At 43.9% G+C, this 21,696-nt stretch overlaps 1 protein-coding gene across 6 annotated transcripts in view; it reads right to left on the bottom strand.

Moving 5' to 3' along the window:
* Window positions 1-21,696, bottom strand: part of HS1BP3 (HCLS1 binding protein 3) — a 188,895-nt gene that overhangs the window by 164,053 nt on the left and 3,146 nt on the right. For all 6 annotated transcript variants that reach the window (XR_009462757.1, XR_009462754.1, XR_009462758.1 and 3 more), the window contains exons 2-4: window positions 15,718-15,883; window positions 8,630-8,837; window positions 3,939-4,143 (exon numbers count right to left, since the gene is read on the bottom strand). Coding sequence is in view for 2 of the 6 variants with exons in the window: in XM_014601598.3 (XP_014457084.1) it covers window positions 3,939-4,143; window positions 8,630-8,837; window positions 15,718-15,883 (579 nt within the window). In the remaining 4 variants the exon portion in view is untranslated. The remainder of the gene's footprint in view (window positions 1-3,938; window positions 4,144-8,629; window positions 8,838-15,717; window positions 15,884-21,696) is intronic.

The raw sequence follows: 21,696 nt of genomic DNA, 5'->3' as shown, positions 1-21,696 counted from the left end.
AGCTATCTTATAAAATAGCTACTCTACTAGATAGATCCAAGGGGATCCTGAAATTCACTCGGACAGACAATATACCATAGTAAGACGCAAAAACCTCTAGAGCTGGGCAAAAAGTCTGTCTTCACATTACTCTGTTTTTTGCATGGCACATTTACAGAAGACCCCACATCAATGAGGGATGTAAAGTATACCTACATGTGACCAACATGTAGAGTAGAGTTGTTCTACTACTTGCTGGGATAGAGGGATTCACTTTGTGGTTTCTACACATTCCTTAATGATAAGAAATATGGTGTGTATTGAGAAACTTATGGCAGGGGGCCTAAAGCTAGAAATAAGCACCTATTTATATTTTTATAAATAAAGATACCACTGGGGCAACCTATATGATTAGAGGCTTGCACAGCAAGCCACACGATGAAACGCTGAGGGACCTGGGACTCTTCAGGCTGAAAAAGAGAAGGCTGAGAGGGGACTTGGTAGCAGTCTACCGCTACATCAGGGGAGTACATCAGGGTCTCAGTGAACCAGGGGAAAACCAGGAGTAATGGCCACAAACTCCTGGAAGACCATTTCAGGCTCAACACTAGGGAAAACTTCTTCACAGTTACGGTGTCCGGACTGTGGAATAAGCTCCCTCCAGAGGTAGTGCAATGGCCTACCCTGGAAATCTTCAAGAGAAGACTGGACGGTCACCTTGCTAGGGTCACCTGACCCTGTCATTTTTCCTGAGTGGTACAGGGGGCTGGACCTGAGGATCTTCCAAGCTCCCTTATGGCCTTACAATCTATGAATCTATACATGACATTACAGCAGTCATGTCAGCACAAAAGGACTTGATCATCGATTTGGACGACGGGGTGAAAAGTAACCTGCTCAAATTTGCTGATGATACCAAAATTTGGGGTGAGGTGGGCACGCTAGTAGGGAGGGAAAGACTGCAGAAAGACCTGGATAGGTTGCAGGGGTGGGCTAACAAAAACAGGATGCATTTCAATACGGACAAGTGCAGGGTGCTGCACTTGGGCAGTAGTAACCAGCAGCACACTTATAAGATGGGAAACTCCCTTCTTGAGAGCACGGGGGCAGAAAGGGATCTTGGAGTCATCATTGACTCCAAGATGAACATGGGCCGACAATGCAAGGTCATGGTCGGCAGGGCTAACCGGACCCTATCGTGCATCCACAGTTGCATCTCGAGTAGGGCCAAGGAGGTGATCCTCCCCCTCTACACGACACTGGTGAGGCTGCAGCTGGAGTACTGTGTGCAGTTCTGGGCACCCCACTTCAAGAGGGATGTGGACAACAATGAGAGGGTCCAGAGGAGGGCCACCCATATGATCCAGGGACAGCAGGGCAGACCCTACAATGAGAGGCTATGGGTCCTGAACCTGTTCAGCCTTCACAAGAGAAGGCTGAGGGGAGACCTGGTGACTGTCTATAAATTCACTAGAGGGGACCAGAATGGTTTGGGGGAGACCTTGTTTCCCCTAGCGCCTTCCGGGATAACAAGGAATAACGTCCACAAGTTGTAGGAGAGTAGGTTTAGATTAGACATCCGTAGGAACTACTTCACAGTTAGGGCGGCTAGGATCTGGAACCAACTTCCAAGGGAAGTGGTGATGGCTCCTACCCTGGGGGTCTTTAAGAAGCAGCTTGATGCCTATCTGGCTGGGGTCATTTGAGCCCAGTTTCCCTCCTGCCCAGGCAGGGGGTCAGACTTGAAGATCTACAAGGTCCCTTCCAACCCTACTTCTATGATTCTATGACTTGTTCAAGGCATAAGGCTTGATTCTAGCATCAGCTGCCTTGCTTTAAATGAGGACTATCTTCTAATGAGGCTGACTGAGATACATCAATGTGAGTGATATGAGTGAAGTGAAGCTCAGATTCAAACCAATAATTCCAACTTAAAGCTTTTGGGTTTTGTCACACCTTTAATGTGTTTTGTGCATAACCTTCATAAGAAAAAGAATCAGATTCATTTTGTGTGAGCCCAACCCTGATGCTGTAGTAAAAAGTGTTTGATTGTATGGAATGCAACCAATGTTGTAGAGATTTCTCCTGTATCTAGGGAACTCTAACTAAACTCATATTTGATTTTATTTAAACAAAGCTCCAGTAACTTCAACAACTATTTAGCTTGGATAAAGCGTAGGTAAATGAGGATTAAGCCCCAGACCTTTTCATCCTCAGATACACTAAACAGACCAAAAGATTGAGACACAAGTCAAACTATGCAGGGCAGAAAAGCAAACTTCTTGTTTGTCTTGGCCCTGGGCATTCTTTGTCACTTATATTTGTTATAAATGGGAAAACCAACAATACATTTTCTAACTCAATAGATCATTTTCCTATCCAAAAAAGGGCAGTGACTTTTGTAAGCTTACTAGCTAAGGATTATTTTGCGGGAAGTACAGCTTTATCTAGCTTTTCATTATAAAGTTATTTAACATTTTTTAAAACCTTCCTAAAACAAAAACCAAAAAAAATCCCAAGCAACAAAATAATTCTTATACTGAGTAATTGCACATGTTCTTTGCTAAAAGACTACTGTTTAAAATTTCTTGATGGCAAGCAAGGGATGAAAGACATTAAGTAAAAAGGATGGCATCTGGAAGTTAGCAATGACATTTTGTTATAACAGTTGCAGCAAGATCTAAACTATGCTTCCAGCTCTAATAGTTTCTGATTGGCCTGATTTCATTGTGGGAGTCTCAGCCTTGTTAGTGGCCTTAGGTTAAAATACTTTTAGACTCTACTAAAGAAAAGGGGAGAGTCACACCATCTCTAAGTTCACAGGCAATTCCTAAGGAGAAACTAATTTAAAATAGTATGAAAGCCCTAGACCAGGGGTGGCCAATGTCAGACACAAATGCTACAACTGGCATGAGCAGCCTCTGTGTTTGGCACACAACAGATGAGGGAGGGAACAGGAAGCCAAAAGGAGACCAGGAGATCAGGCAGAAGAAGGAGATTAGAATGGCACTTGAGGAAGGTGCAGAGCTAATCTGTTTCGTTTCTACCCAGGAAAACTTTTACAATCTTTTCTTCAATGCCTCATGAAAAGTGTTTGTGCCTGAAAGCTTGCAATTAAAGATTTTTTTTTTTGCAAAAATCTTGTTGGTCTAATAAAAGATATCATCTCTACTACGAGTCCCGATTGCCTTTACCTCTAGACCAATAAGGCTACAACCTGGACACCTGAGCTAATCTGTGACACTCCTACCAAGAAGGTTGGTGCCCACATCTTCAGAAGGAGCTGGTGACTCTGGATGTCTAACTTGCACTGTGCTAAACATACTTGATTTTCAAAGGGCAAGAGGTTCAGCACTTCCTAAAAATCAAGTCCCTTTAAAGTATCTTAGGTTGGATAAGTTCAGGCACCCCAAAACTGTTAGTAAGTACTGGCCACCCTAGCTAGAGAGAGACATTAAGCTAACTTTGCTTCTGCAGCAATGCAGAAACGGCATTGGGAATTAGCAAGAGACTTTAGATATAAGTAAGGAAAATAACTGTCTTAGAATGATTAACTAGATAAATAAACCTAGATGCCTACTTAGGCAGGTCTTGATTATTCTGGGTCTCAAGTTCCAATTTTTGATATCTCAGGGTTATACATGGGCTCTTCAGACACTTGCTGAAGAAAGGAAAAGCCTACACATTGATCTCATAAATCAAATGTTGTCACTTTGGTTTGATGATGTTGCAACTCCATCTTCACTGGTGTAAATTTAATCAGAATCAGTTCTATATACTTTACATACAAAGGGTATAACAGAAAAGGATGAAGGCACGGTAGATATTTACCTTTGAGACTAACTAAATAACATATATATAGACCATAAGCTTTTGTGAACTTGAGTTCACTTCATCAGATGCTATGAAAGGACACCACACAGCAATGTATAAAGTGGAGAAGAGGATGACAGCCATACCTGATTATACCAAGAGGATCTACATCTTCCTCCTCCTCCTCCTCTTCTTCCTTTTTGGCTCCTTGACCTTTTACCGCTGGCATCTGAGAGACTGTGTCAGATGTCCTCTCTTTGAAGAAATCTAACACTTCATGTTCCTCCTCCTCCTCCCTGTCATCAGGAACATTTTTACCCTTAAAGTCAATGACTCCAGTAAATTTTGTTCCTGTAAACAACAATACTGCATGAAGAAATCAGCATGCCAAATTAACCTAACAACATGATATTTTGCATGCATTTACAACAGGGCAGGATGGCACATTTGATGTCACCTCATTCAGAAATGCATAATCTTTTGTAAGCTACAGCCTAGTAGACTCTCGTGAATAAGGAAATGGAGAAATTCACACCACCATGAGTATCTGGTGCCTCTAGTCGAGGGGGGGGGGTGCACATGCCCCCCACCCACGACACCAGTCAGTGACCAGGGGGTGGGGGGGTCCCCCGGCAGCTCATCCCACTGGCTTTAGCTGGTGGCCCCGCTCCCTAGACAGCGCTCTCAGGGGAGAGCACTAGTGCTCCCACTTGCCCCCCGGCTACACAGGGAGCGCAGCTTGACAGGAGGTACACCAGCACTCTCAGGGGGTGCACATGTACCCCTGTGCACCCACTACACAATCGTCCTTGCACACCACTTCTAAGCCCACAAGCAATTCCTGTCACCTACAGGCATGCATCATGCATTTCCGAGTGAGTTAGTCTCTAAGCCTGGTATCACACTGCCTTGTCTTTCTGCTTGACTTCAAACTAACATGGCTAACTACCTCAATCTTTATTTCCAATAGTTACACTTGGAGAATGAATACAAGTAACAGTTTCAGTGAATCACATCCTACAATCTGGACTGGAACATCAATCCCTACCATCTACCAAATGCTGTAGGTTTGAAGGTGTGACCTTTTTAATGGACTTAGTACAGGCGAGCTGAGAATATAACCTTGGACTCAATGGAAAATGATACTCCCATACATACTGATCTAAAATGCTTCAAAAGAAAGTGTAAGTCCATTGTACAGGCAAGAAACATCAATATGAACAACCAAGCCTCAACATAAAATATGTAACTGCTTTGGCCAAGTCTTCCCATTACATTTATTACATTCAGTTTAAAAGACAGAAGGTAGGACAGGGTGACACCTTAGAGACTAACTGATCCAGAAAGGCATAAGAGCTTTTGTAGGCAACAACAAAATCACTAAATGCCAAACCTCTAAGGTGTCACCCTGCCTCACCTTCTGCCTGACTTCAGACTAACATTGCTAACTACCTCAATTTAAAAGTTTAGTATAGGGGCATAACCAGTTTGGAGCCTCAGACTCCTTAGTACCCGAGATACAGGCAGTATGAACAGAACAGTCAAAACCCAATGACTTAAAAAGGCCTGAAGTATTCAGGTCTTGATCCACTAACTTAGTATAATGTGACAACATGCATGCCAGTGGAACTGCTTATTATTAAGGTTGCCAGACATTTCCTATGCATTATAAGACCTTATTTTCAGTTGCTTATAATTTTGGCAAACTTTAATTATTGGGCTTGCAATTTTCTATGCCAGTGACTGCTTCAGGCATGCATTCTTGCTTGCTCTCTCTTGCTCTCTATATATATTGCAGAGGAGAAAAACATGTTAGGGAGGAATAGATTGGTTTGCTCATGTTAAAAAAAACAAACCTTAGTGAATTTTATTGGAAATTCACTAGCTTTGGAGCTTTGTTTGATTTCCCCATGAAAAAGTCGCCCATACTTGGCCATATTATAAGCTTTTGAACAATTTTGTTTCATACTTGCTCAGTAGAATGTCCCCAGAACTTTGCAGCTTAATTTCTTGAAGATGCTATCCGCACTGAGAGTCCTTCTTAGTTCTGGGATGCAGCACCTGCCCTGAAAATGCAATTCTCAGCTGTTCCAAGCTAGTGAGGCCCAAGTGCAAAAACTCAGAGCAGCCAGTCTGTCTCCTTGTATTCTCAATATCACATTCCGCCTGCTCAAGGATGACAGATGGCACGGAAGAGGAAGCCACCTGAATTGGATGTAGAGAGAACTGGAACTAAACTGGAGGGGTGAGGACACAATGAGGCAGGGAGCCTGCGAGTGTGTGAAGACTGGAACTGAGAGATGGCAGTGGGGGGCAGGAAAACTAGGACTAGAACTAGGAGTTAGGCAAAGAGACTGAGCGTGGCGGCCAGAGCGGAAAAACAGCAGAGGGAGGACCTGGAAACCACGTTGAGGGTGGAGAGCACCTGAGATGGGATGACTGGGACAGATATCGGAACTGACTGGTGAAGGATACAAGGATAAAAATAGGTACAGAGAAGTCACTGAGACTGGATAAGAGACACAGGGAGGGAAGAGATGAAGGATGGCAGCTAGTGAAGATGGGGAGCATGGGAGTAACTGGAGACTGACGATAGATAGATCTACTAGAGGAGAAACCAAGAGAACAAGAAGAGCAAGTACAAAGCATCTGGGAACCCAGTGCTGGTGGTGAACTATAAGCATCTGAACATGGATATAAGCTGGGATAAAATTCTTGAGAAGTGCAGACTGAGGCTGGCTTGGTGGGGGGAACAAGACTGAAATGGGGAGACCAGACCCACCACAACACACTCCCACAATGGACCCCAATATTCCTGAGTCTCACTATTCCTCTGCTGGCAGCAAATATCACTGAAAGCCTCTGGCAAAGTATCTCATCCCTTTCTAGGACCAGTCCTGGTAGAGGATGACAGTCTGCTGTTCCTCTCAATGAGTCCATTAGCACAAGTAGCAGAAATCTATGAGAGGGACCTAAAGGTTCTGACCTGCTGATGGCCCTCAGGGGTCCTGCATGACAGAAATTTTGGTGGTATTTTTTCAGGTTTTACAAAAACCTAGACAATCACAGGCACGTACACAGGCAAACATAGTAACATGACCACAAAGTCTGCAAAAGCAAGCATTCCACAGTGGGGAAATTCCAGCATTAAAGTTGCCTGTTCACCTTAATTCACCCTTCTTGCACGCTTGGATCTGGCAGCCTTTAATTATATAATCACATGCTATTTTCTTCCTCAAAGGCACCTGCCTCATTCAGTGCACAGCATGGATCTACTCAGGATATGAATTGGGGTGTGCAGAAAAGGCAACTGCTGCCTAGAGAGAGTCAATTCCCCATGTGTTGCAGACACTGGAAGGCAAGCAGTGAATGAGGTAAAGGATCACAGGAAAAATAAAGAGTGTCTCCTGGTTAATGCAGTGGAACGCTGCCTTCAGGCACTGGATTCTATCCCTGTCACCATCACAGAATTCCTGTGTGATCCTGGGCCAGTCATTTAAATCAAATTTTCCACAGAGTCATTAACTGTGTGATCCTCAGTTTCTGCCTGACTTGAGTCTTTGGGGTCTGATTTACTTGTAGAACTGCTGTGTTCACACAGCTGCAATGGAAATGAAAGGAAACTGGGTTTTGAATTTACTCCATGCTGTAGAGTGCTATAAAGACATGAAAAAGAATCAGCTTTAGGTGGCTTTGCATTCACAGTTATTTGAAAAGTGTGCAAGTAAATGTCCTTCCGCACTGCTACATGAAGGGGAGGAGAACAGCAGCCAAAAAGCAGGAATACGATGTGAAAGAATGAGGAGACGGGGAAATAAGAACTTGTGCTTGCCAAGATAAAGGCTTGGCCTTCTCCCTTTTGTCTTCCTGGGTAAATCAGGCTGCTCAACTGGCTCTAGCATCAACCCTGGCCCTGCTATTTAAATAGATCTATTTAAAAAGGATTTTCAAGCCTCCTGCCCCTGTTGCATTTCCTGCCCTCTTCTCCATAGCTGGAGGGGGGGAGCTGTGTTTTCATGATTCTCTGGGTCCAACCAATTACTTCTTTGGGAATCAGACATTTTTCCCTTTGGGTCAAACAGTTAAGATGGAGGGAGTGGTTTCCATTCATCATGATGCCATGGAGACACAATCAGGGTGAAAGCCACAGGATTGGGAAGCTTAATATTAGGAAAGGTAAGACTCCTCAGTTTGATGCAATTCTCAGGCAGCACCCTGCATAGGTAAAGCCTGCACAGTCTGCCAGGTAATCACCTGAAGGCAAGCTCAGCATCTGGGCTGAGGAGAGTCTGTCCTGCATTACTGATCTAATGAATTAGAGCCTTATAACTCCACACCAGAACTAGTTCTATGGTTGGTATGTGACACAGTTGGGTAGGGACAGGGATGTGCACAGAACCGCTCCCTAGGTTTAAATTAATGAAGTAGTAGCTTACCACTCAAATCTATCCCTGCACCTTTCATTCATTTGCCTGCATGGCCCAGTCAAGAAGGCATATAGTACCCAAAAGTTTAATAACCGTCTTTCCAGCTAATCACACAGCATTATTCCTAGTGGTGTCTAACTCAGTCACTATAATCCCATCCTTTAAAGAAATAAAACAATGAGCAAACCAAATGTTGCATAGAAGCCTACAAAGACAGCATCATCCACTCTGTGTACCGAATGAGGCAGGCATCCTATGGAAAAAACAGTTTGTGACTGGGATGTCTTACTGTGATGTAACACGCAGCCTTAAATCTGACATCTCTAACTTCTGAATGCTTGATTCTGCAGCCTTCAAAATGTTCTTTTCAAGGAGAGGGTTTTCTGTGCAATGTAGACATTAAGAGTTACCTAAAAACTCCAATAACTCGGGGCTCGTGGCAAGATCCACATCTTTAGCAATGAATTTCATGATGTCATTGAACGCTGTTCTTCGTTCTCGGATATCCAATTCTCCAACAAACAGAACTTTTCTTGGTAACTGTGGCAGAGAAGTGTGTGGATAGTGTGCAACCAGCTTTTGGTAAAACTCCTCAATCTCGCTGTACTTCTTAGAGACCTGTAATGAAATGAGCAGGTTGGATTAGTTTGGAGCAATAGCAAAGGATAGAGACCAAATTCACAGCACGGGAGGGAGGGTTATCCCAGAGGTATTTACCCCAGAAAACAGTGCATAGCATACAATACCAAAAAGCTTTACAACTGTTCTTCTGTCGGGTCAGCGTCCTTCCAGTTGATCACACACAGCATAACTGCTAATGATGTCTCTAACTCAGAGGTGTCAAACATCCAGCCTGCAGAGCTGCTCTATCTGGCCTGCTGGGCTATCAGTGGGGCAACAGAAGTTGGAGGGCATGGCCAGCCATGGAATTCAGGACCTTTGGAGCCGTGGTTAACTGTTACATTTATAAACTTGCTTCACAAGATAATCCCAAAGATTTCAAAGAAGAATCCATAGTGTTAAAACCATTCTACCCTGTTGAGGGTCTTTCTGAGTTCCTTGCAACAGAAGAAGTTCTCTATTATTTTTTATTGTATAAAAAATTAGTAAAAACTAAGAGCCGGCATTTACTGAGAGGTGTCTCAAGTCCCTCAAGGAGTGCCTCAAGCAACACCTTGCCAAGGGTATTTAAAAGCAACCAGTTCACTGGAGCTAGAGGGGGAGAGACAAACAGCTGCTAGGAAGGCTGCTAGGAAGGTACTGCCTAGACAGCAAGGAGAGTCCAGACAGACAGCAAGTACCTACAAAATCCATGCTTGGCTCTTATGTGGAACTTGGCATCCATGCATTTCAAAGCACATTGCACAGGAAGTTCAAAATCAGCTCTAACGTTGGGAAACAGGCAGAGAGGTTTCCCAACACCACAGTGTAGCAACCCCACCCTGGTTTTTCTTTTTTTTTTAACTTAAAAATGCATTCCCTCCCCTTCTCCAACCATTTCTGACTTACTCTGTGCCCTCTCTATCCCTTATTTATTAGTGATTACAAGTAGTACTAGGTAAGCTAAGTTCTTATACTCCCTTATAGTAACAAGCCCCTTTTATATTGTTCTATTATGTTTGTATTGATTTTTACTGTTTTATATTGTATTATATTATGTTTTGTATTGATTTTTACTGTTTTATATTGAATTTATAAGATTTAGGCCTATGTCTGTAAAATAATGTCAAGTAATGTCAAGTTTCCATTTTGTATGTCAAGCCTCCATCTTGTGGCCTCTGTCTGGGTATAACCTATGTTATATAACTGTGACTCATGTCTAACCACTCTCATGTAAATTGGTTCCTGAATGAATGGGAATGAATGAGGGTGCTTGAGGTACACTGGTAGCAGGCCTCTACTGAATGATCAACTCAACAACCGGACCACTGCCTTGCACTGACTCACCCAGGAACCACAGACCTCACCCAGGAACAGAACAGAATCACCAAGGAACCACAGACCTCACCCAGGAACAGAACAGAAATACAGCATTTGAAAGACAAACACCCTACAGACACCAGCAACCCCACCATTGTGTCCTACCAGACAATAAGGACACCTGGATCTGCATGTAGGCATTTGAGCGGGACTGTCCTTGCCTGGACATGTCTCTCCCATAGGAGACACAGGTAGGTCACCCCTATAAAAGAGATGGTAGAGTGTGACCTCCTTGGGATGCCCTCTCCATCTGGACCAGCACCACACCATACCACCTATCCACCCAGAGGCCCTGCCGGCAACTCCACCTCTGAGCAACAGCTTGCTAAAGAAGACCCCAACTGGCCATCGAGGATCAACTCTCAGCCTGGGATAGGTAGCTATCACCCACCTTCTTCCCCCAAGCAAGGGACCTGAACTCTGTCTCTACATACCTGGACCTCAAATCCCTTCCTGCTAGCAGTGTGTGTGTGTGTGTGTGTGTGTGTGTGTGTGTGTGTGTACGTACCAATAACTTCATGGGGCTGTGTAGTGTGTTTCCTGTTTAATAAAACTGTTAGTTTGCAACTCTGAATTGGTTTTTGTCTTACTGACCTCCTGGCCCTGCTCCAATCTCTGCTCCTCTGACCTTTGGTCTGTCTGTCTTGTCTGTTTGTCATCTTGGCTCCCTCTCTGCCACCTCCAAAACCCCGGCTTTTTCCCTTGCTTCCACCCCAGCACCAGGTGACCCCAAGCCCAAGTTACCTCAAAGGCCCCCTAGTGTTAACACACAGCCACAGAAGTGCGTGTTTGTGTGTGTGCATGTGTGTATCAAGCCACAGAGTGTTTGTGTGTGTATATCATTTTGTATCACACCCTCCTGTCTAACAGCGCAATACTGAGATCCCAAGCGTTGATCTGGCATGTGTCAAGTCAACAACAGCACACTAGCAGCAGAACCGGAGCCAGAACTCAGCTCTCCTGACTGACAGATCAGACCATGAGCTTGACAATCCATTTCTTGCCTGGTTGGGTCCTGTCACCACGTGAACCACATCAAAGATGGGATGATGGCATGGAGACCTCTTTCATTTCCTCCAGGCTGCAGATGAGGCACATGGGTGGAGGATGCCTGTTTCAGCCTATGTTATACCTACTGTGCAGCTAAATTCAGGACTTCATTTTCTAGGGCACCTTTAACCAGCACGGATTTAGGCAGAGAAAAAGCATTCTGCTTGCTGAGTCTCCCTTTACCTCCTTCTGTTTGGCCTCTGAGTTGCATGGCCCCACCAGCCCTGCTCCCACCCCTGGGCTAGGGACAGCAGTTACACATAAACTGGTTTAAGACTTCAAAAACTGGTTTAAACCTGTAACAGAACAGAGGTTCAGTGCGTATAAACCAATTTAAAAATGGTCGAAACTAGGTTAAGATAAACTTGTATGAACGTAGTATCAGTAACTGATTTAGGTCAAGCTGATTTATGAAACTTCTGTCCCAGACTCCTTCCTGGTTCAAGTTAAATCAAAGTCCCCCAGTGTCCCAGAATGCTTTGCAGCCCTGGGCTGGATTGGGCTGTCTGCTTGAGCAGAGAAGATTGTCCCCACCCCTCTGCCTCTAGCCGGAGCAGTCAGAGCTGGCTGACAAAAGGGTGGGGGTTGGAAACCCGGCTGGGGACAGTCCAGTCTGCCTGGTGTGGCAGAGCAGGCCCTGCCAGGCTTTTCCCTGCTGGAGTGGAAGGGGCAGGGGCATGGGACAGCAGGCTCAGGCAGAGGGGAATTAAACCCCGCTGCCTCCCCTCTCCCACCGGCACAGGACCCCAGCTGGGGTCTACCTAGATTTTCCCCCTGCTCATGGCTCATCATGGCCTGGGGCCCCCAGAGCTCCCCTCCCAGCCAGGAGGCAATTCCGCTGCACCCTCCCAGCTGCTGGGGCAGGGGTTTTACTTGGGGCAGCCCAAAAGCAATGGCCAGATCAGGGGAAGGGAGGGGAGCGAAAATGGCCCCAAGCCCAGGTGGGGACATGCACAGAGAAGAGCACAGAAGGATCACGGCAGCAGTGGTTCCCTCCTGGACGTGAGCCCCACCTAGCAGAGGGACCCAGACTAGGGGGATCGGAAAGGGGTTTGAGTTTATATCTGCGCTAGCCCAAGGCAGAGCCAAGCCGAGCCGAGCATGCAGCTGGGGGAGCAGCCCCTGCCCAGTGGGCCCTTCTACCTGCTGAAGACTGGTGTCCGGGCTGGCCCCGGCCCTAGCCCCTGAAGTAGCACACATAGTGCAGGCTTGATCCAGCAGTACCAGGAGGCTAGGCAAGGGTACCAAGAAGCTGGGCGGCACAATGCTGGAGGTTGAGCCAGGCCAGGTGCTGAGCTCCTTCACAGGCTCCAAGGCGGATGGGCACAAGGGCTCCCGAGGTGGCGAGGAAGAGATGGCTGCGCCTACCACCACCATGCAGCACATGCTGGATGGCCTCAGCCCAGGGCGCTAACCCTACGGCTTTTCTGCCACCCACACTGTCTGCGCCACTGTGCTGCTGAAATGTGGTCAGCCACTTTGCCAGCAGGCAGCTGCAGCAGGGAAGCTGTAGGGGTAGCTCCCTGTGCTGGGCCTCGGGTACATGGGGCTGTGCTGCAGGTTAGACTAACCTGCAAAGATTGAATTAATTCAGGCTCAGGCTTTCTGAATGCCTGTACTCAGCCCAGAGCATTAAAAAAAAAAGTCCTGACTCCTGTCCACCGGTTCACTAGCCAGCCCTCTAGTGGCAAGTCACAATTGTGCGGGTCTGAGTTTAACCCATGACTGCTCTGGAACAGCTCTAACTTTATAATATGACAGCATAACTTTCCAAATCACAGAAGTATTTAGGACAGCATGTCCATCCAAAAACAAAATGTATATGTGTGTGTGTGTGTGTGTGTGTGTGTGTGTGTGTGTGTACAGAATTTATCAGCTCTCTTCAAAAGAATACATGTTGTACCTTGTGGCCCTAGAATGCCAATAGTCTATTGCCTTCAAAAAGTTTAATGTATCATTGACTGAAATAATAAATGAGTTTGTATATTAAAGTAACGGGCTTAATACTCAAAGTCAAAACTGAGTTCTGAAATGAGACGTGGCAAATTTTATCCCACTCTCTTCACCCCAGAAAGCATTAATCTTCCTCTGGAAACTAATCATGTGCAAATTATTCATAAATCTCAATTTGGGTTTAATTACACCATTGATTTTAAAGCAAAAGCACACCCTACTATATTACCACTAATGAAGCCATTGTGCCTCTGTGTAGGCTTCCAGCAACAACCACCAACCATAATGTGCTAAACAGCATACAGAATGTGCCAATGCTATATCCCAAGCATACTAATACGCTATCTGACAGCCTGCATGTCATCACATCGTCTAAAATACTTTCAAGCAGTGCTCGAGTGACCTCTGCTGGCTCTCTAATATTATATATTAGATTTGAGATTAAGTAGTGAACATCTTTTCTATCCTATTACTGTATAATGCATGGTTCAAATAATTCTCTGCTATTACCAATCATTTTTCTAGGCCTCAGGCCAACTAACACTGACTTTACTTATGTGAATAATATCAGTCGATGAGACCCTCAATTGGTTTAAGTCAACATGGCTGAATTCCCTTCAGCTGAGTTCTGCCAATTCACACCATCAAAGGCTCTGGCTAATTAACTTCAAAGAGCCTACTCATGCTCAAGCTAAGCATATGCATATCTGCATGACCAGGCCCTCCTAATCAGTGACTGTTAACATTCATTTTGATAATTCAACAGACAATTTAGAACAAAGTATTTTACTCCTGAAAACACACAAAAAGAATACAAACAAAATAAGTTTAATTAGACTGGAGAATAAAAAAAAAACAAAACCACCCATCAGAAAGTTCAAAGTGAAGGCTGAAAATTCAGCTCAAATCCCGCAAGACCCTGTGCATGTGTTTAATCCTAAACACAAGGAACCCACAAGAAGTTATGCATCTACATGTAAATCTGTAGGACTGAGGCAGGCCTTTGTCTGTGATTCTCCAATGAACCTAAATGTGTAAGTTCTTACTGACATGCCTGAAGAAGTGTGTCTGTGCCTGAAAGCTTGCAAAGAACAGTTTTTCCAACTATTTAGTAGGGCTGTGCGAAGTTTTCCCAGCTGTTTCAATTCAACACTGTTTTGACTCATTTTGAGGTCGAAACAGCAAAATCAAGATGAAACAAAGGGCATCAAAACAGCCTCCAAACAAAATGAGGCTAGTTGAAACATTTTGAAAGTCAAAACATTTCGACCATAGTGCTGGGGATAGGAAGTCAGTCCAGCTGGGCTGACTTCCCATCCCCAGCGCAAGATCCGGCAGGGGACGGGGAGTCAGCCCAATTGGGGTGACTCCCCATCCCCGGCCGATCTAGAGAAACATCAAAACAGAGTTGAAACAGCTGTATTGTTTCAACGAAGCAAAACGGAACAGCTGTTTCGAATCAAAATTAAATTCAATACAAAATGCTGTTCCATCCAAACCTCAAAACTCAAGGCAAAAGGGAACGGTGTCATTTCACACAGCCCTACTATTTAGTTGGTCTAATAAAAGATATCGCATCTACCCAAAGAACCTTGCCTGCCTATGTCCTTAGAGCAACACAGCTACATCCAACAACCCTAACTTCTTACTGAATGTGAATATCATCTGGGTTCCTAACACCCTTAGAGTGCTCCGATTGTTTTAGCTTAAACTTGTGCTGTGGGCCTCAGTGTAGGGGGCATGGTGTAATCTTAGCTTAATAATAATAACTTTAAGTGATTTTAAGTGCTTCTCTATCCCCTTCACGCTCCTTCTCTAAGCCACATGCCTACCAGTGAATTGTAGATATTATTATTAATAATAATGATGATGATGATAATAATTATAACAGAAGCAACAAACAACAACATCAATAATAACAATAATATCTCACCCCACCCGAGAAGGCTCAGAGCAGTTTACAATAAAGAACAATAGGTAAAAAACAACAGCAGGTTCCCCGAATAACATCCGAAAGCTTGAAAACTTAATATATCTGACCAAACCAGGTTTGCAGAGAGAAAATATCTGAGGCGATAAAACACCATTCCTATAGGACAATGAAATGCTAAATTTTATGGCCACCTTGGGAAGTGTGAAAAGCCAAAGTGACTGACAATAGGATTAAACACACTAAAAGCACTCTAAGTAGAAACGAAAAAATGCAAGAAACCACAGGTTGGGGAGCATGAGTATTTTCATTAGAATCTAGGGACAGACTACAAAATCTATGTGCATCACCCCTTCAGTGGAGGTCAGATTTATCTCCTTTTGTAAAGTGCTTTGAGTTCCTTGGGTAAAAAGTACAATTATAAACATAAGATATTGTTGTTTCAGTAACAGACTGCACTGTCCTATTGAAGAGAGCTTAACTATATACACTTATCATGACATCAATCAGGATAAGAACTAACACTGATTAAGAAAAAGGCAGAAGACTCTTTCTCCACTAAACGCCGCAGTGATTAATGCTCACCATAAACTGAACCACGTCTTCAGGTCTGTGTTTTGCCGACTTGAATGCAGCTAGTCGGGTGACAGCTACAATGTGATATTCCACATGGCCGGACATCATCTTCCCACGGATTTCCTGGTACTCTGGCACTGACAGATCTATCCCCGTGTGAGCATTATGGACTTGCCTAAACAGTGAAATAGGAAACACAGCTCAAACATGGACAGCACTTACTGATTGACTCATAGACAGCATGATAAAAAGCCCAGTGAAGTCAATGAAAGGCTCCCACTTCAGTGGGCTTCGGACTAAATCTTAGCCCATACCTGTTCCTAGTCAGTGGAAATAGGACTTAGAATAATGGCATCAGACATGGTATGAAAGGGGGAAAAAAAAGAATGTTGCTTCATGCAAAGGTGTTCATAGTAGTAACAACTATATTAAACTTAAACAGGAAATTTGCAGACCTAATGCCATGGTCAGGATGGAAGAGTGTGCTGCATTCATTCTGAACCAGGAACTTTAAGACTGATGCCTCCAAAACAAAACCTTTCCAATATGTTGTGACAGTCCCAGACTTGAGTCTAAAGGCAAAATGTTCACAGGTATTTAGGCACCCAGAGATAGAGACCTGCCTATAGTGAGAATTTCTAAAGCACCAAAGCAATTGACTCCCACCGACATCAGCAGGAACATCCCAGGATTGTCAAAAGCACCTACCTCATTTGAATGGATAGCTTTACACTTTACCTCATAATATTTATGATTGTTGGTAAAAGAAAAAAAATAGGTGAATCATCCTCCCCATTTCTTCTGGGCAATGGCTCCTAGCGTAAATTGTGTTTTCTAAAATGCATGCATCTGTTACAAAGGAGCATAAACTCCAGCCAGCCGAAGCGAAGCAAAGCATCCAAATCTCCTTACTCTGGTCTACAAATTCTGTCAGAATAAGTCACAGAAGCGAATTATTCAAAATGTGCTTGCCAGTCACATCCAAGATGGCAAGAGGACTGCAATCAGCCTCCATTACTGAAACATCAGTGGCTGCTCCCAATTCACAGCTTTCCTAATCCTTGGGTTCAAAGCAGACAAAATTATTAATGCTGCCACTATTGCTGCACAGGTGGATCTTTTGCCACACTGAATTATAGGAAAAAAACTTCGCCTCGATTCTCTCCCATTGTACACACGTAACTCCCACAGACGACAAGGGAAATTTAAACAGAAATTCATTGAGAGAAGTCCAGCAGACAGTGATATCCAGGAATTCGGACAAGAAGACCACAAGAGAGCCTTCCAGCCTTATTAGATATGATGTTGCATCCAGCTAAAACTCACAGGCAGCCTTACACAACCCTGCTTACATTAGCAAAGTTCCCAGTAATGATTGACAACACAGCCCCGGTCCTGCTGACATCAACAGAAGTTTTGTTGGGGGACCCATCTTTACTTGGATCCCAGGTATCCTAAGCCAGATCTACTTTCAAGCTAGTATTTTCAGAGAGTTTGGGTCTGCTGACCTCTGAATTGCGCACTGCTTAGGTGCGGTTTTCAGACTTAAAACCCTGGAATTTTCTGTTTATGATACAGCCACTTGTTTGGAAACAGATCATGTATCTTCCTTTTTCCTTCTTGCCAGCTTTGATACAGGTGAGGAACTGAGAGAGACTAAGGTCAGATTCATAAAAGAACTTATGTATCTAAAGTACAGTATAAACTGACCTTAGGCAGCTAAGTCCAAGACTGCAAGTAACAACCCCATCTAATCATTCATAAGCATGTGAAAAGCCATAGGCCTCTATGTTTTCACCAGTAGTTACTTAGGTACCTAAGTTCACATCCAGAGGCATGGCCATCTTGGCTGAGCTGAGTGTCTTAGCATCTATCTCCTCCCTAACGCTATTTGGGATTCACAAATTAGACATCTCCCTGCCTAAGTCCCTCCACGGCCACATTCAGGTCTTTTTTTGTCAGACCTAACATATACCAACACCACTGAGGTCAGCACTAAGCACAGCCCTCAGCCACTTTCATTAAAAAAACATTATTTCGTATATTATTATAACAGGATAATCTTATGTCATTTAATGCCCTAGTGGCTAGAAACCTTGCTAAGGAAGAGGGAAACCTGAGACTGCTTATAGTGTCACAGGATAAAATGCATAGAAGTTTAGTAACAGGGATCAGAAACCCAGGACTCTTCTCTTTCAGGGGAGTACCCACACTGCTGAGCTACAATGGCATGCTCCTGAATGTGTCCTCTCCTCCTAGCCATATGACTCTGGTTGTCCTTGATACCCAGCAGGAAAGCAGTAGATAAAAGAGATTAAAATGAAGTAGTTTATCAACACAGACCATGATACTTATAATATCCAAGGTTCATTCCCCTATTCCTCATATCCACCACAGCTGCAAGCCCCTGCCGCCTACCATAGAGCCTGGGCTGCTCGCCACAGGCCAATGGGGAAGCTGCAAACAGATGTCTGCAGAAGCCCGGCCTGGCTCATTGCTGATGGCGGGCAGGCGGCAGGGTTGGGGCCATGGCTGTGCTACCACAACAAGGATCAAGCCCCTTGTGGCTCCCTCGCTGTCTGTTCCTGGCACACCAACTTCCTGTAGGTCGGGGTGTTTTTAGCACCTCAGCTAAAGATGCTGCCGACCCTTGGTCTACTCTAAACCAAGGGTATGGATTCTTACCCCATTGCCTGAATTAGCTTTTATAACCAGTATGCCATGTAACGTGTTAACTGCTTTGTTTTCTTCTCTCTTACCCACCTTGCTGACCCCAGCAGTACCCATCTTTGTTTCTTCCCCTTCCCTACCCTTTGTATTCTACTCACTACCTCCTAGAAACTCTGCTTCCTCCAGACCCTTCAGTTAACGCATCTCTGATTAGTCTATATGGTGCAAATCTACCCTGTCTTCTGTCTGACTTCAGATGAACATGACTAACTACCTCTCTCTGCTCTAGTTACACAGGACCACAGCTTCACCGCGAAGTGCTCTCAGCCCAGCCTTGCATATAGGGCACTCTTCTACGGCATGGGAGAAGGCCGACAAACTCTCAGGTAGAGGAGGTCATTAACCCTTGACCTCCCACTCCCAGAACAAGGGCTCTAACCACTAGGGCATTACACAGCAAACAGCACCACTGCTGTCTTCTCTCCGAGCTGTATTTAAAAAAAAAATGATGCAACCATCTGGCTTAAGCTAGGCCCCTGTGTGCAGAAGGGGGTTTCAGGCTATGGATCCTAGTCTCACAAAGGCACCTTAGGACTTTGGGCTAAGACACCTAAATCCAGAACAAGGCCAAGATTTCAGACACATCCCTCACTTCAGCTTCAATTTTCCATTTGTGTGGCTTGAGCATACAACAGGCTAGCTGTGGTGCAGCGATTCTCAACCAGGGTGCTGCAAAAGCCTTTTACAGGTGCGACACAATATTTGCACTGTTAGATGCACAAATACCTACATGTGATTCACGAGATAAACCTAGCAATTTTTAATTGAAATCCACAATGTCAAAAATGTTCTGACCTGTTGTGGCCTTTCTGCGTTCTTTGCAAAGAAAGAATCTATTATTTTCCCTATAGTCAAGGATAAATGAAAGCTGAGTTGTGATTTTCCCTTGGTGCCCTTGGGTCTAACAAGGTTGAGAACCGCCGCTATAGTGAATCCAGGTCCTAGGCATCTGACTTTTCCCGTTCGCTGCATAGGGACCTTATGTGCCTAACTCAGGTTTGTAAACTCCATTCTGGGAGCTGAGCAACTAAAAGACAATCCTGGTGATGCTCAGTCCCTCTGCGTACCTTAGGGACCTTCAGTCCCTATGCGTCTTGTCCAAGATCACACAAGGAACATGTGGAAAAGCAGGACAGTGAGCCTGTGTTTCCTCAGTCCTAGAGAAGCATCTTGACAACTAAACCAACCATTCTTTAATAACATGAACGTCAAACCACCCTGAAGATACAACTTCATTGTTGCTTTGTAGCATCATATTAATGTTTGTGACAGAGGTCTGAAAAACTAAGCAGTACAGTACACAGCACACGGGGTATGAGGTTCAAAAAACCCCGATTTTTACGGATAGCCTGTATTTATGAAATATACAATAATTCCTAGAGAATGTAAGAGAGATATTGTAGCCCAGTTTCCAGTTGGTTAGGGGATCCAAAGGATAAAACAATGTGCTCCATAAATATATGTAAAGTGCTAGGTACAAAAAATTGCGGGGGCCAAATCCTCCACTCATGTAAAACTGGTGTAGCTTCTTAAGCCAATTTTATAAGATGAGGATCTGGCCTTACATTGTAAACTGATTTGAAAGCACTTTTCATTTATACCAAGGGGAGCTGAGAGCTGAAATGCAGTACAAGCATCCAAAAACAGTGCTAGAAACAGCACAATCTTTTTTGAACAGCAATTTAAAAAATAGAAAGAAGTATAAGTATCAGAGCGGACAGATTCTCACCAAGTAAATATCACATAGACAAAGGCCCAGGTGGTAACAATAATAATAATTCAGATAGAAAATGTGAAGTGGAGGACACACTGTCCTAGAAGTTAATGAAACAGGGATCAATCAAATGACAAGAAAGCCAGGTTAATGATACTATGAACAGCCTTATATTAGGATTGTCTTGATGTTGCATCTTTGAACCGTCTTATGAAAAATAATTTAAGAAAGTTTAGTATAAATTCTATTTTACCACTTCTCCCATCCATTTTGGATTTTGTCCATCTCCTATTGTTTTAGTCAATGCCTATTTAATATGAAGTGCAAAATCAAACCAGTCTGATAACTTGGGTGTTCTCTTGGAAGTTCTCAAATTCCTTTTTCACCTTCTAAACTAAAAAGGAGTTAATTTTACAACAGCAGGCCACAATGTGATCTCAGCTCATTGGCTCATTGACTTTACTAGGGCTGCCATGATGTAAAATCAGAATTTGGCCCACACTTTACATATCTGCATGAGTCTATTTCATCCATATGTAAACAATGGATGTCTCTTCTTCAACAGCAGCCAATAATGGCCACTAATGGCAGACCTGCCAGCAACATCTTGCGCGGTTCTTTTTAAATATAAATTTACATTGAACAAAACACTCTCCAGATGTTTACTCACTGCAGTTATGAGGGCAGCTGGAAGAGTTAGTCAACAACTCAGTAAACAGGTACTGATGACTCCAGTAACAGATCTTTAGATATACAATATGTAACGAATTCATAAAGCAATCTGTTCCCCCCTCAACAATAATACAAGGGAAAAGTAGCGATAAACCATCCATCATTATTTTGGCCTCTTCCTTCCAGACAACACTTCTTTCTTTCTAGATGAAATCTAGCAGCCAGTCAATGGAATTTAAATTAAGACATCAACTGAATTCAAATACACTGGCAGGCAACCACCAGTGTGACTTCAAGAACTACTTATCAAAGAGTTCTAAAGAGGATATCCACTTAAAAATGACACATATGCCTGAACTTGTATTTTCACTTTGTCAGAAGTCTAACAGCTGAAATTATTATAACTAAGACAGATTAGAGGGGCAGAGATATTTTATTTTCAGTCTGTTTGTGCATTTGACAGCGCTTTGCTTTGGTCAGTTTTCCCATCACTGTTTCCCAGGTGGTATCAGTTTCCTCTGTTCTCTTTCCCCTTGCACTGTAATTCTAAAACACACAAGGACTGGCAGGGAAACTCAGGGAAATGAAATCCATTACCTGAAACTGATTCTAATTACTGTAATAGTCTAGGTTTGAAAATGATTATTCCTAATGGGGCCCAATTCATTTTGTACCATTATTATTTGAATGCTAGTAGCATCTAGGGGCCTCAGCTCACAAAAGAGCTCCACTGTGCTTGAGTATAGAGAGTAAGAATATGTCTACACTGCAGAACGGGATACCAGAGCAGTCCAGTTGTGGTAGCACAGAGTCCATGTGGGTTATTTACCTTGTTTTTCAGATGGATCAATCAGGACTTGTACACCTATACT

This window comes from Alligator mississippiensis, chromosome 1, assembly GCF_030867095.1.
Source record: "Alligator mississippiensis isolate rAllMis1 chromosome 1, rAllMis1, whole genome shotgun sequence".
NCBI lineage: Eukaryota > Metazoa > Chordata > Crocodylia > Alligatoridae > Alligator > Alligator mississippiensis.
The sequence above is the reverse complement of the archived record's forward strand: the minus strand, read 5'-3'. Positions and strand labels throughout refer to the sequence as shown.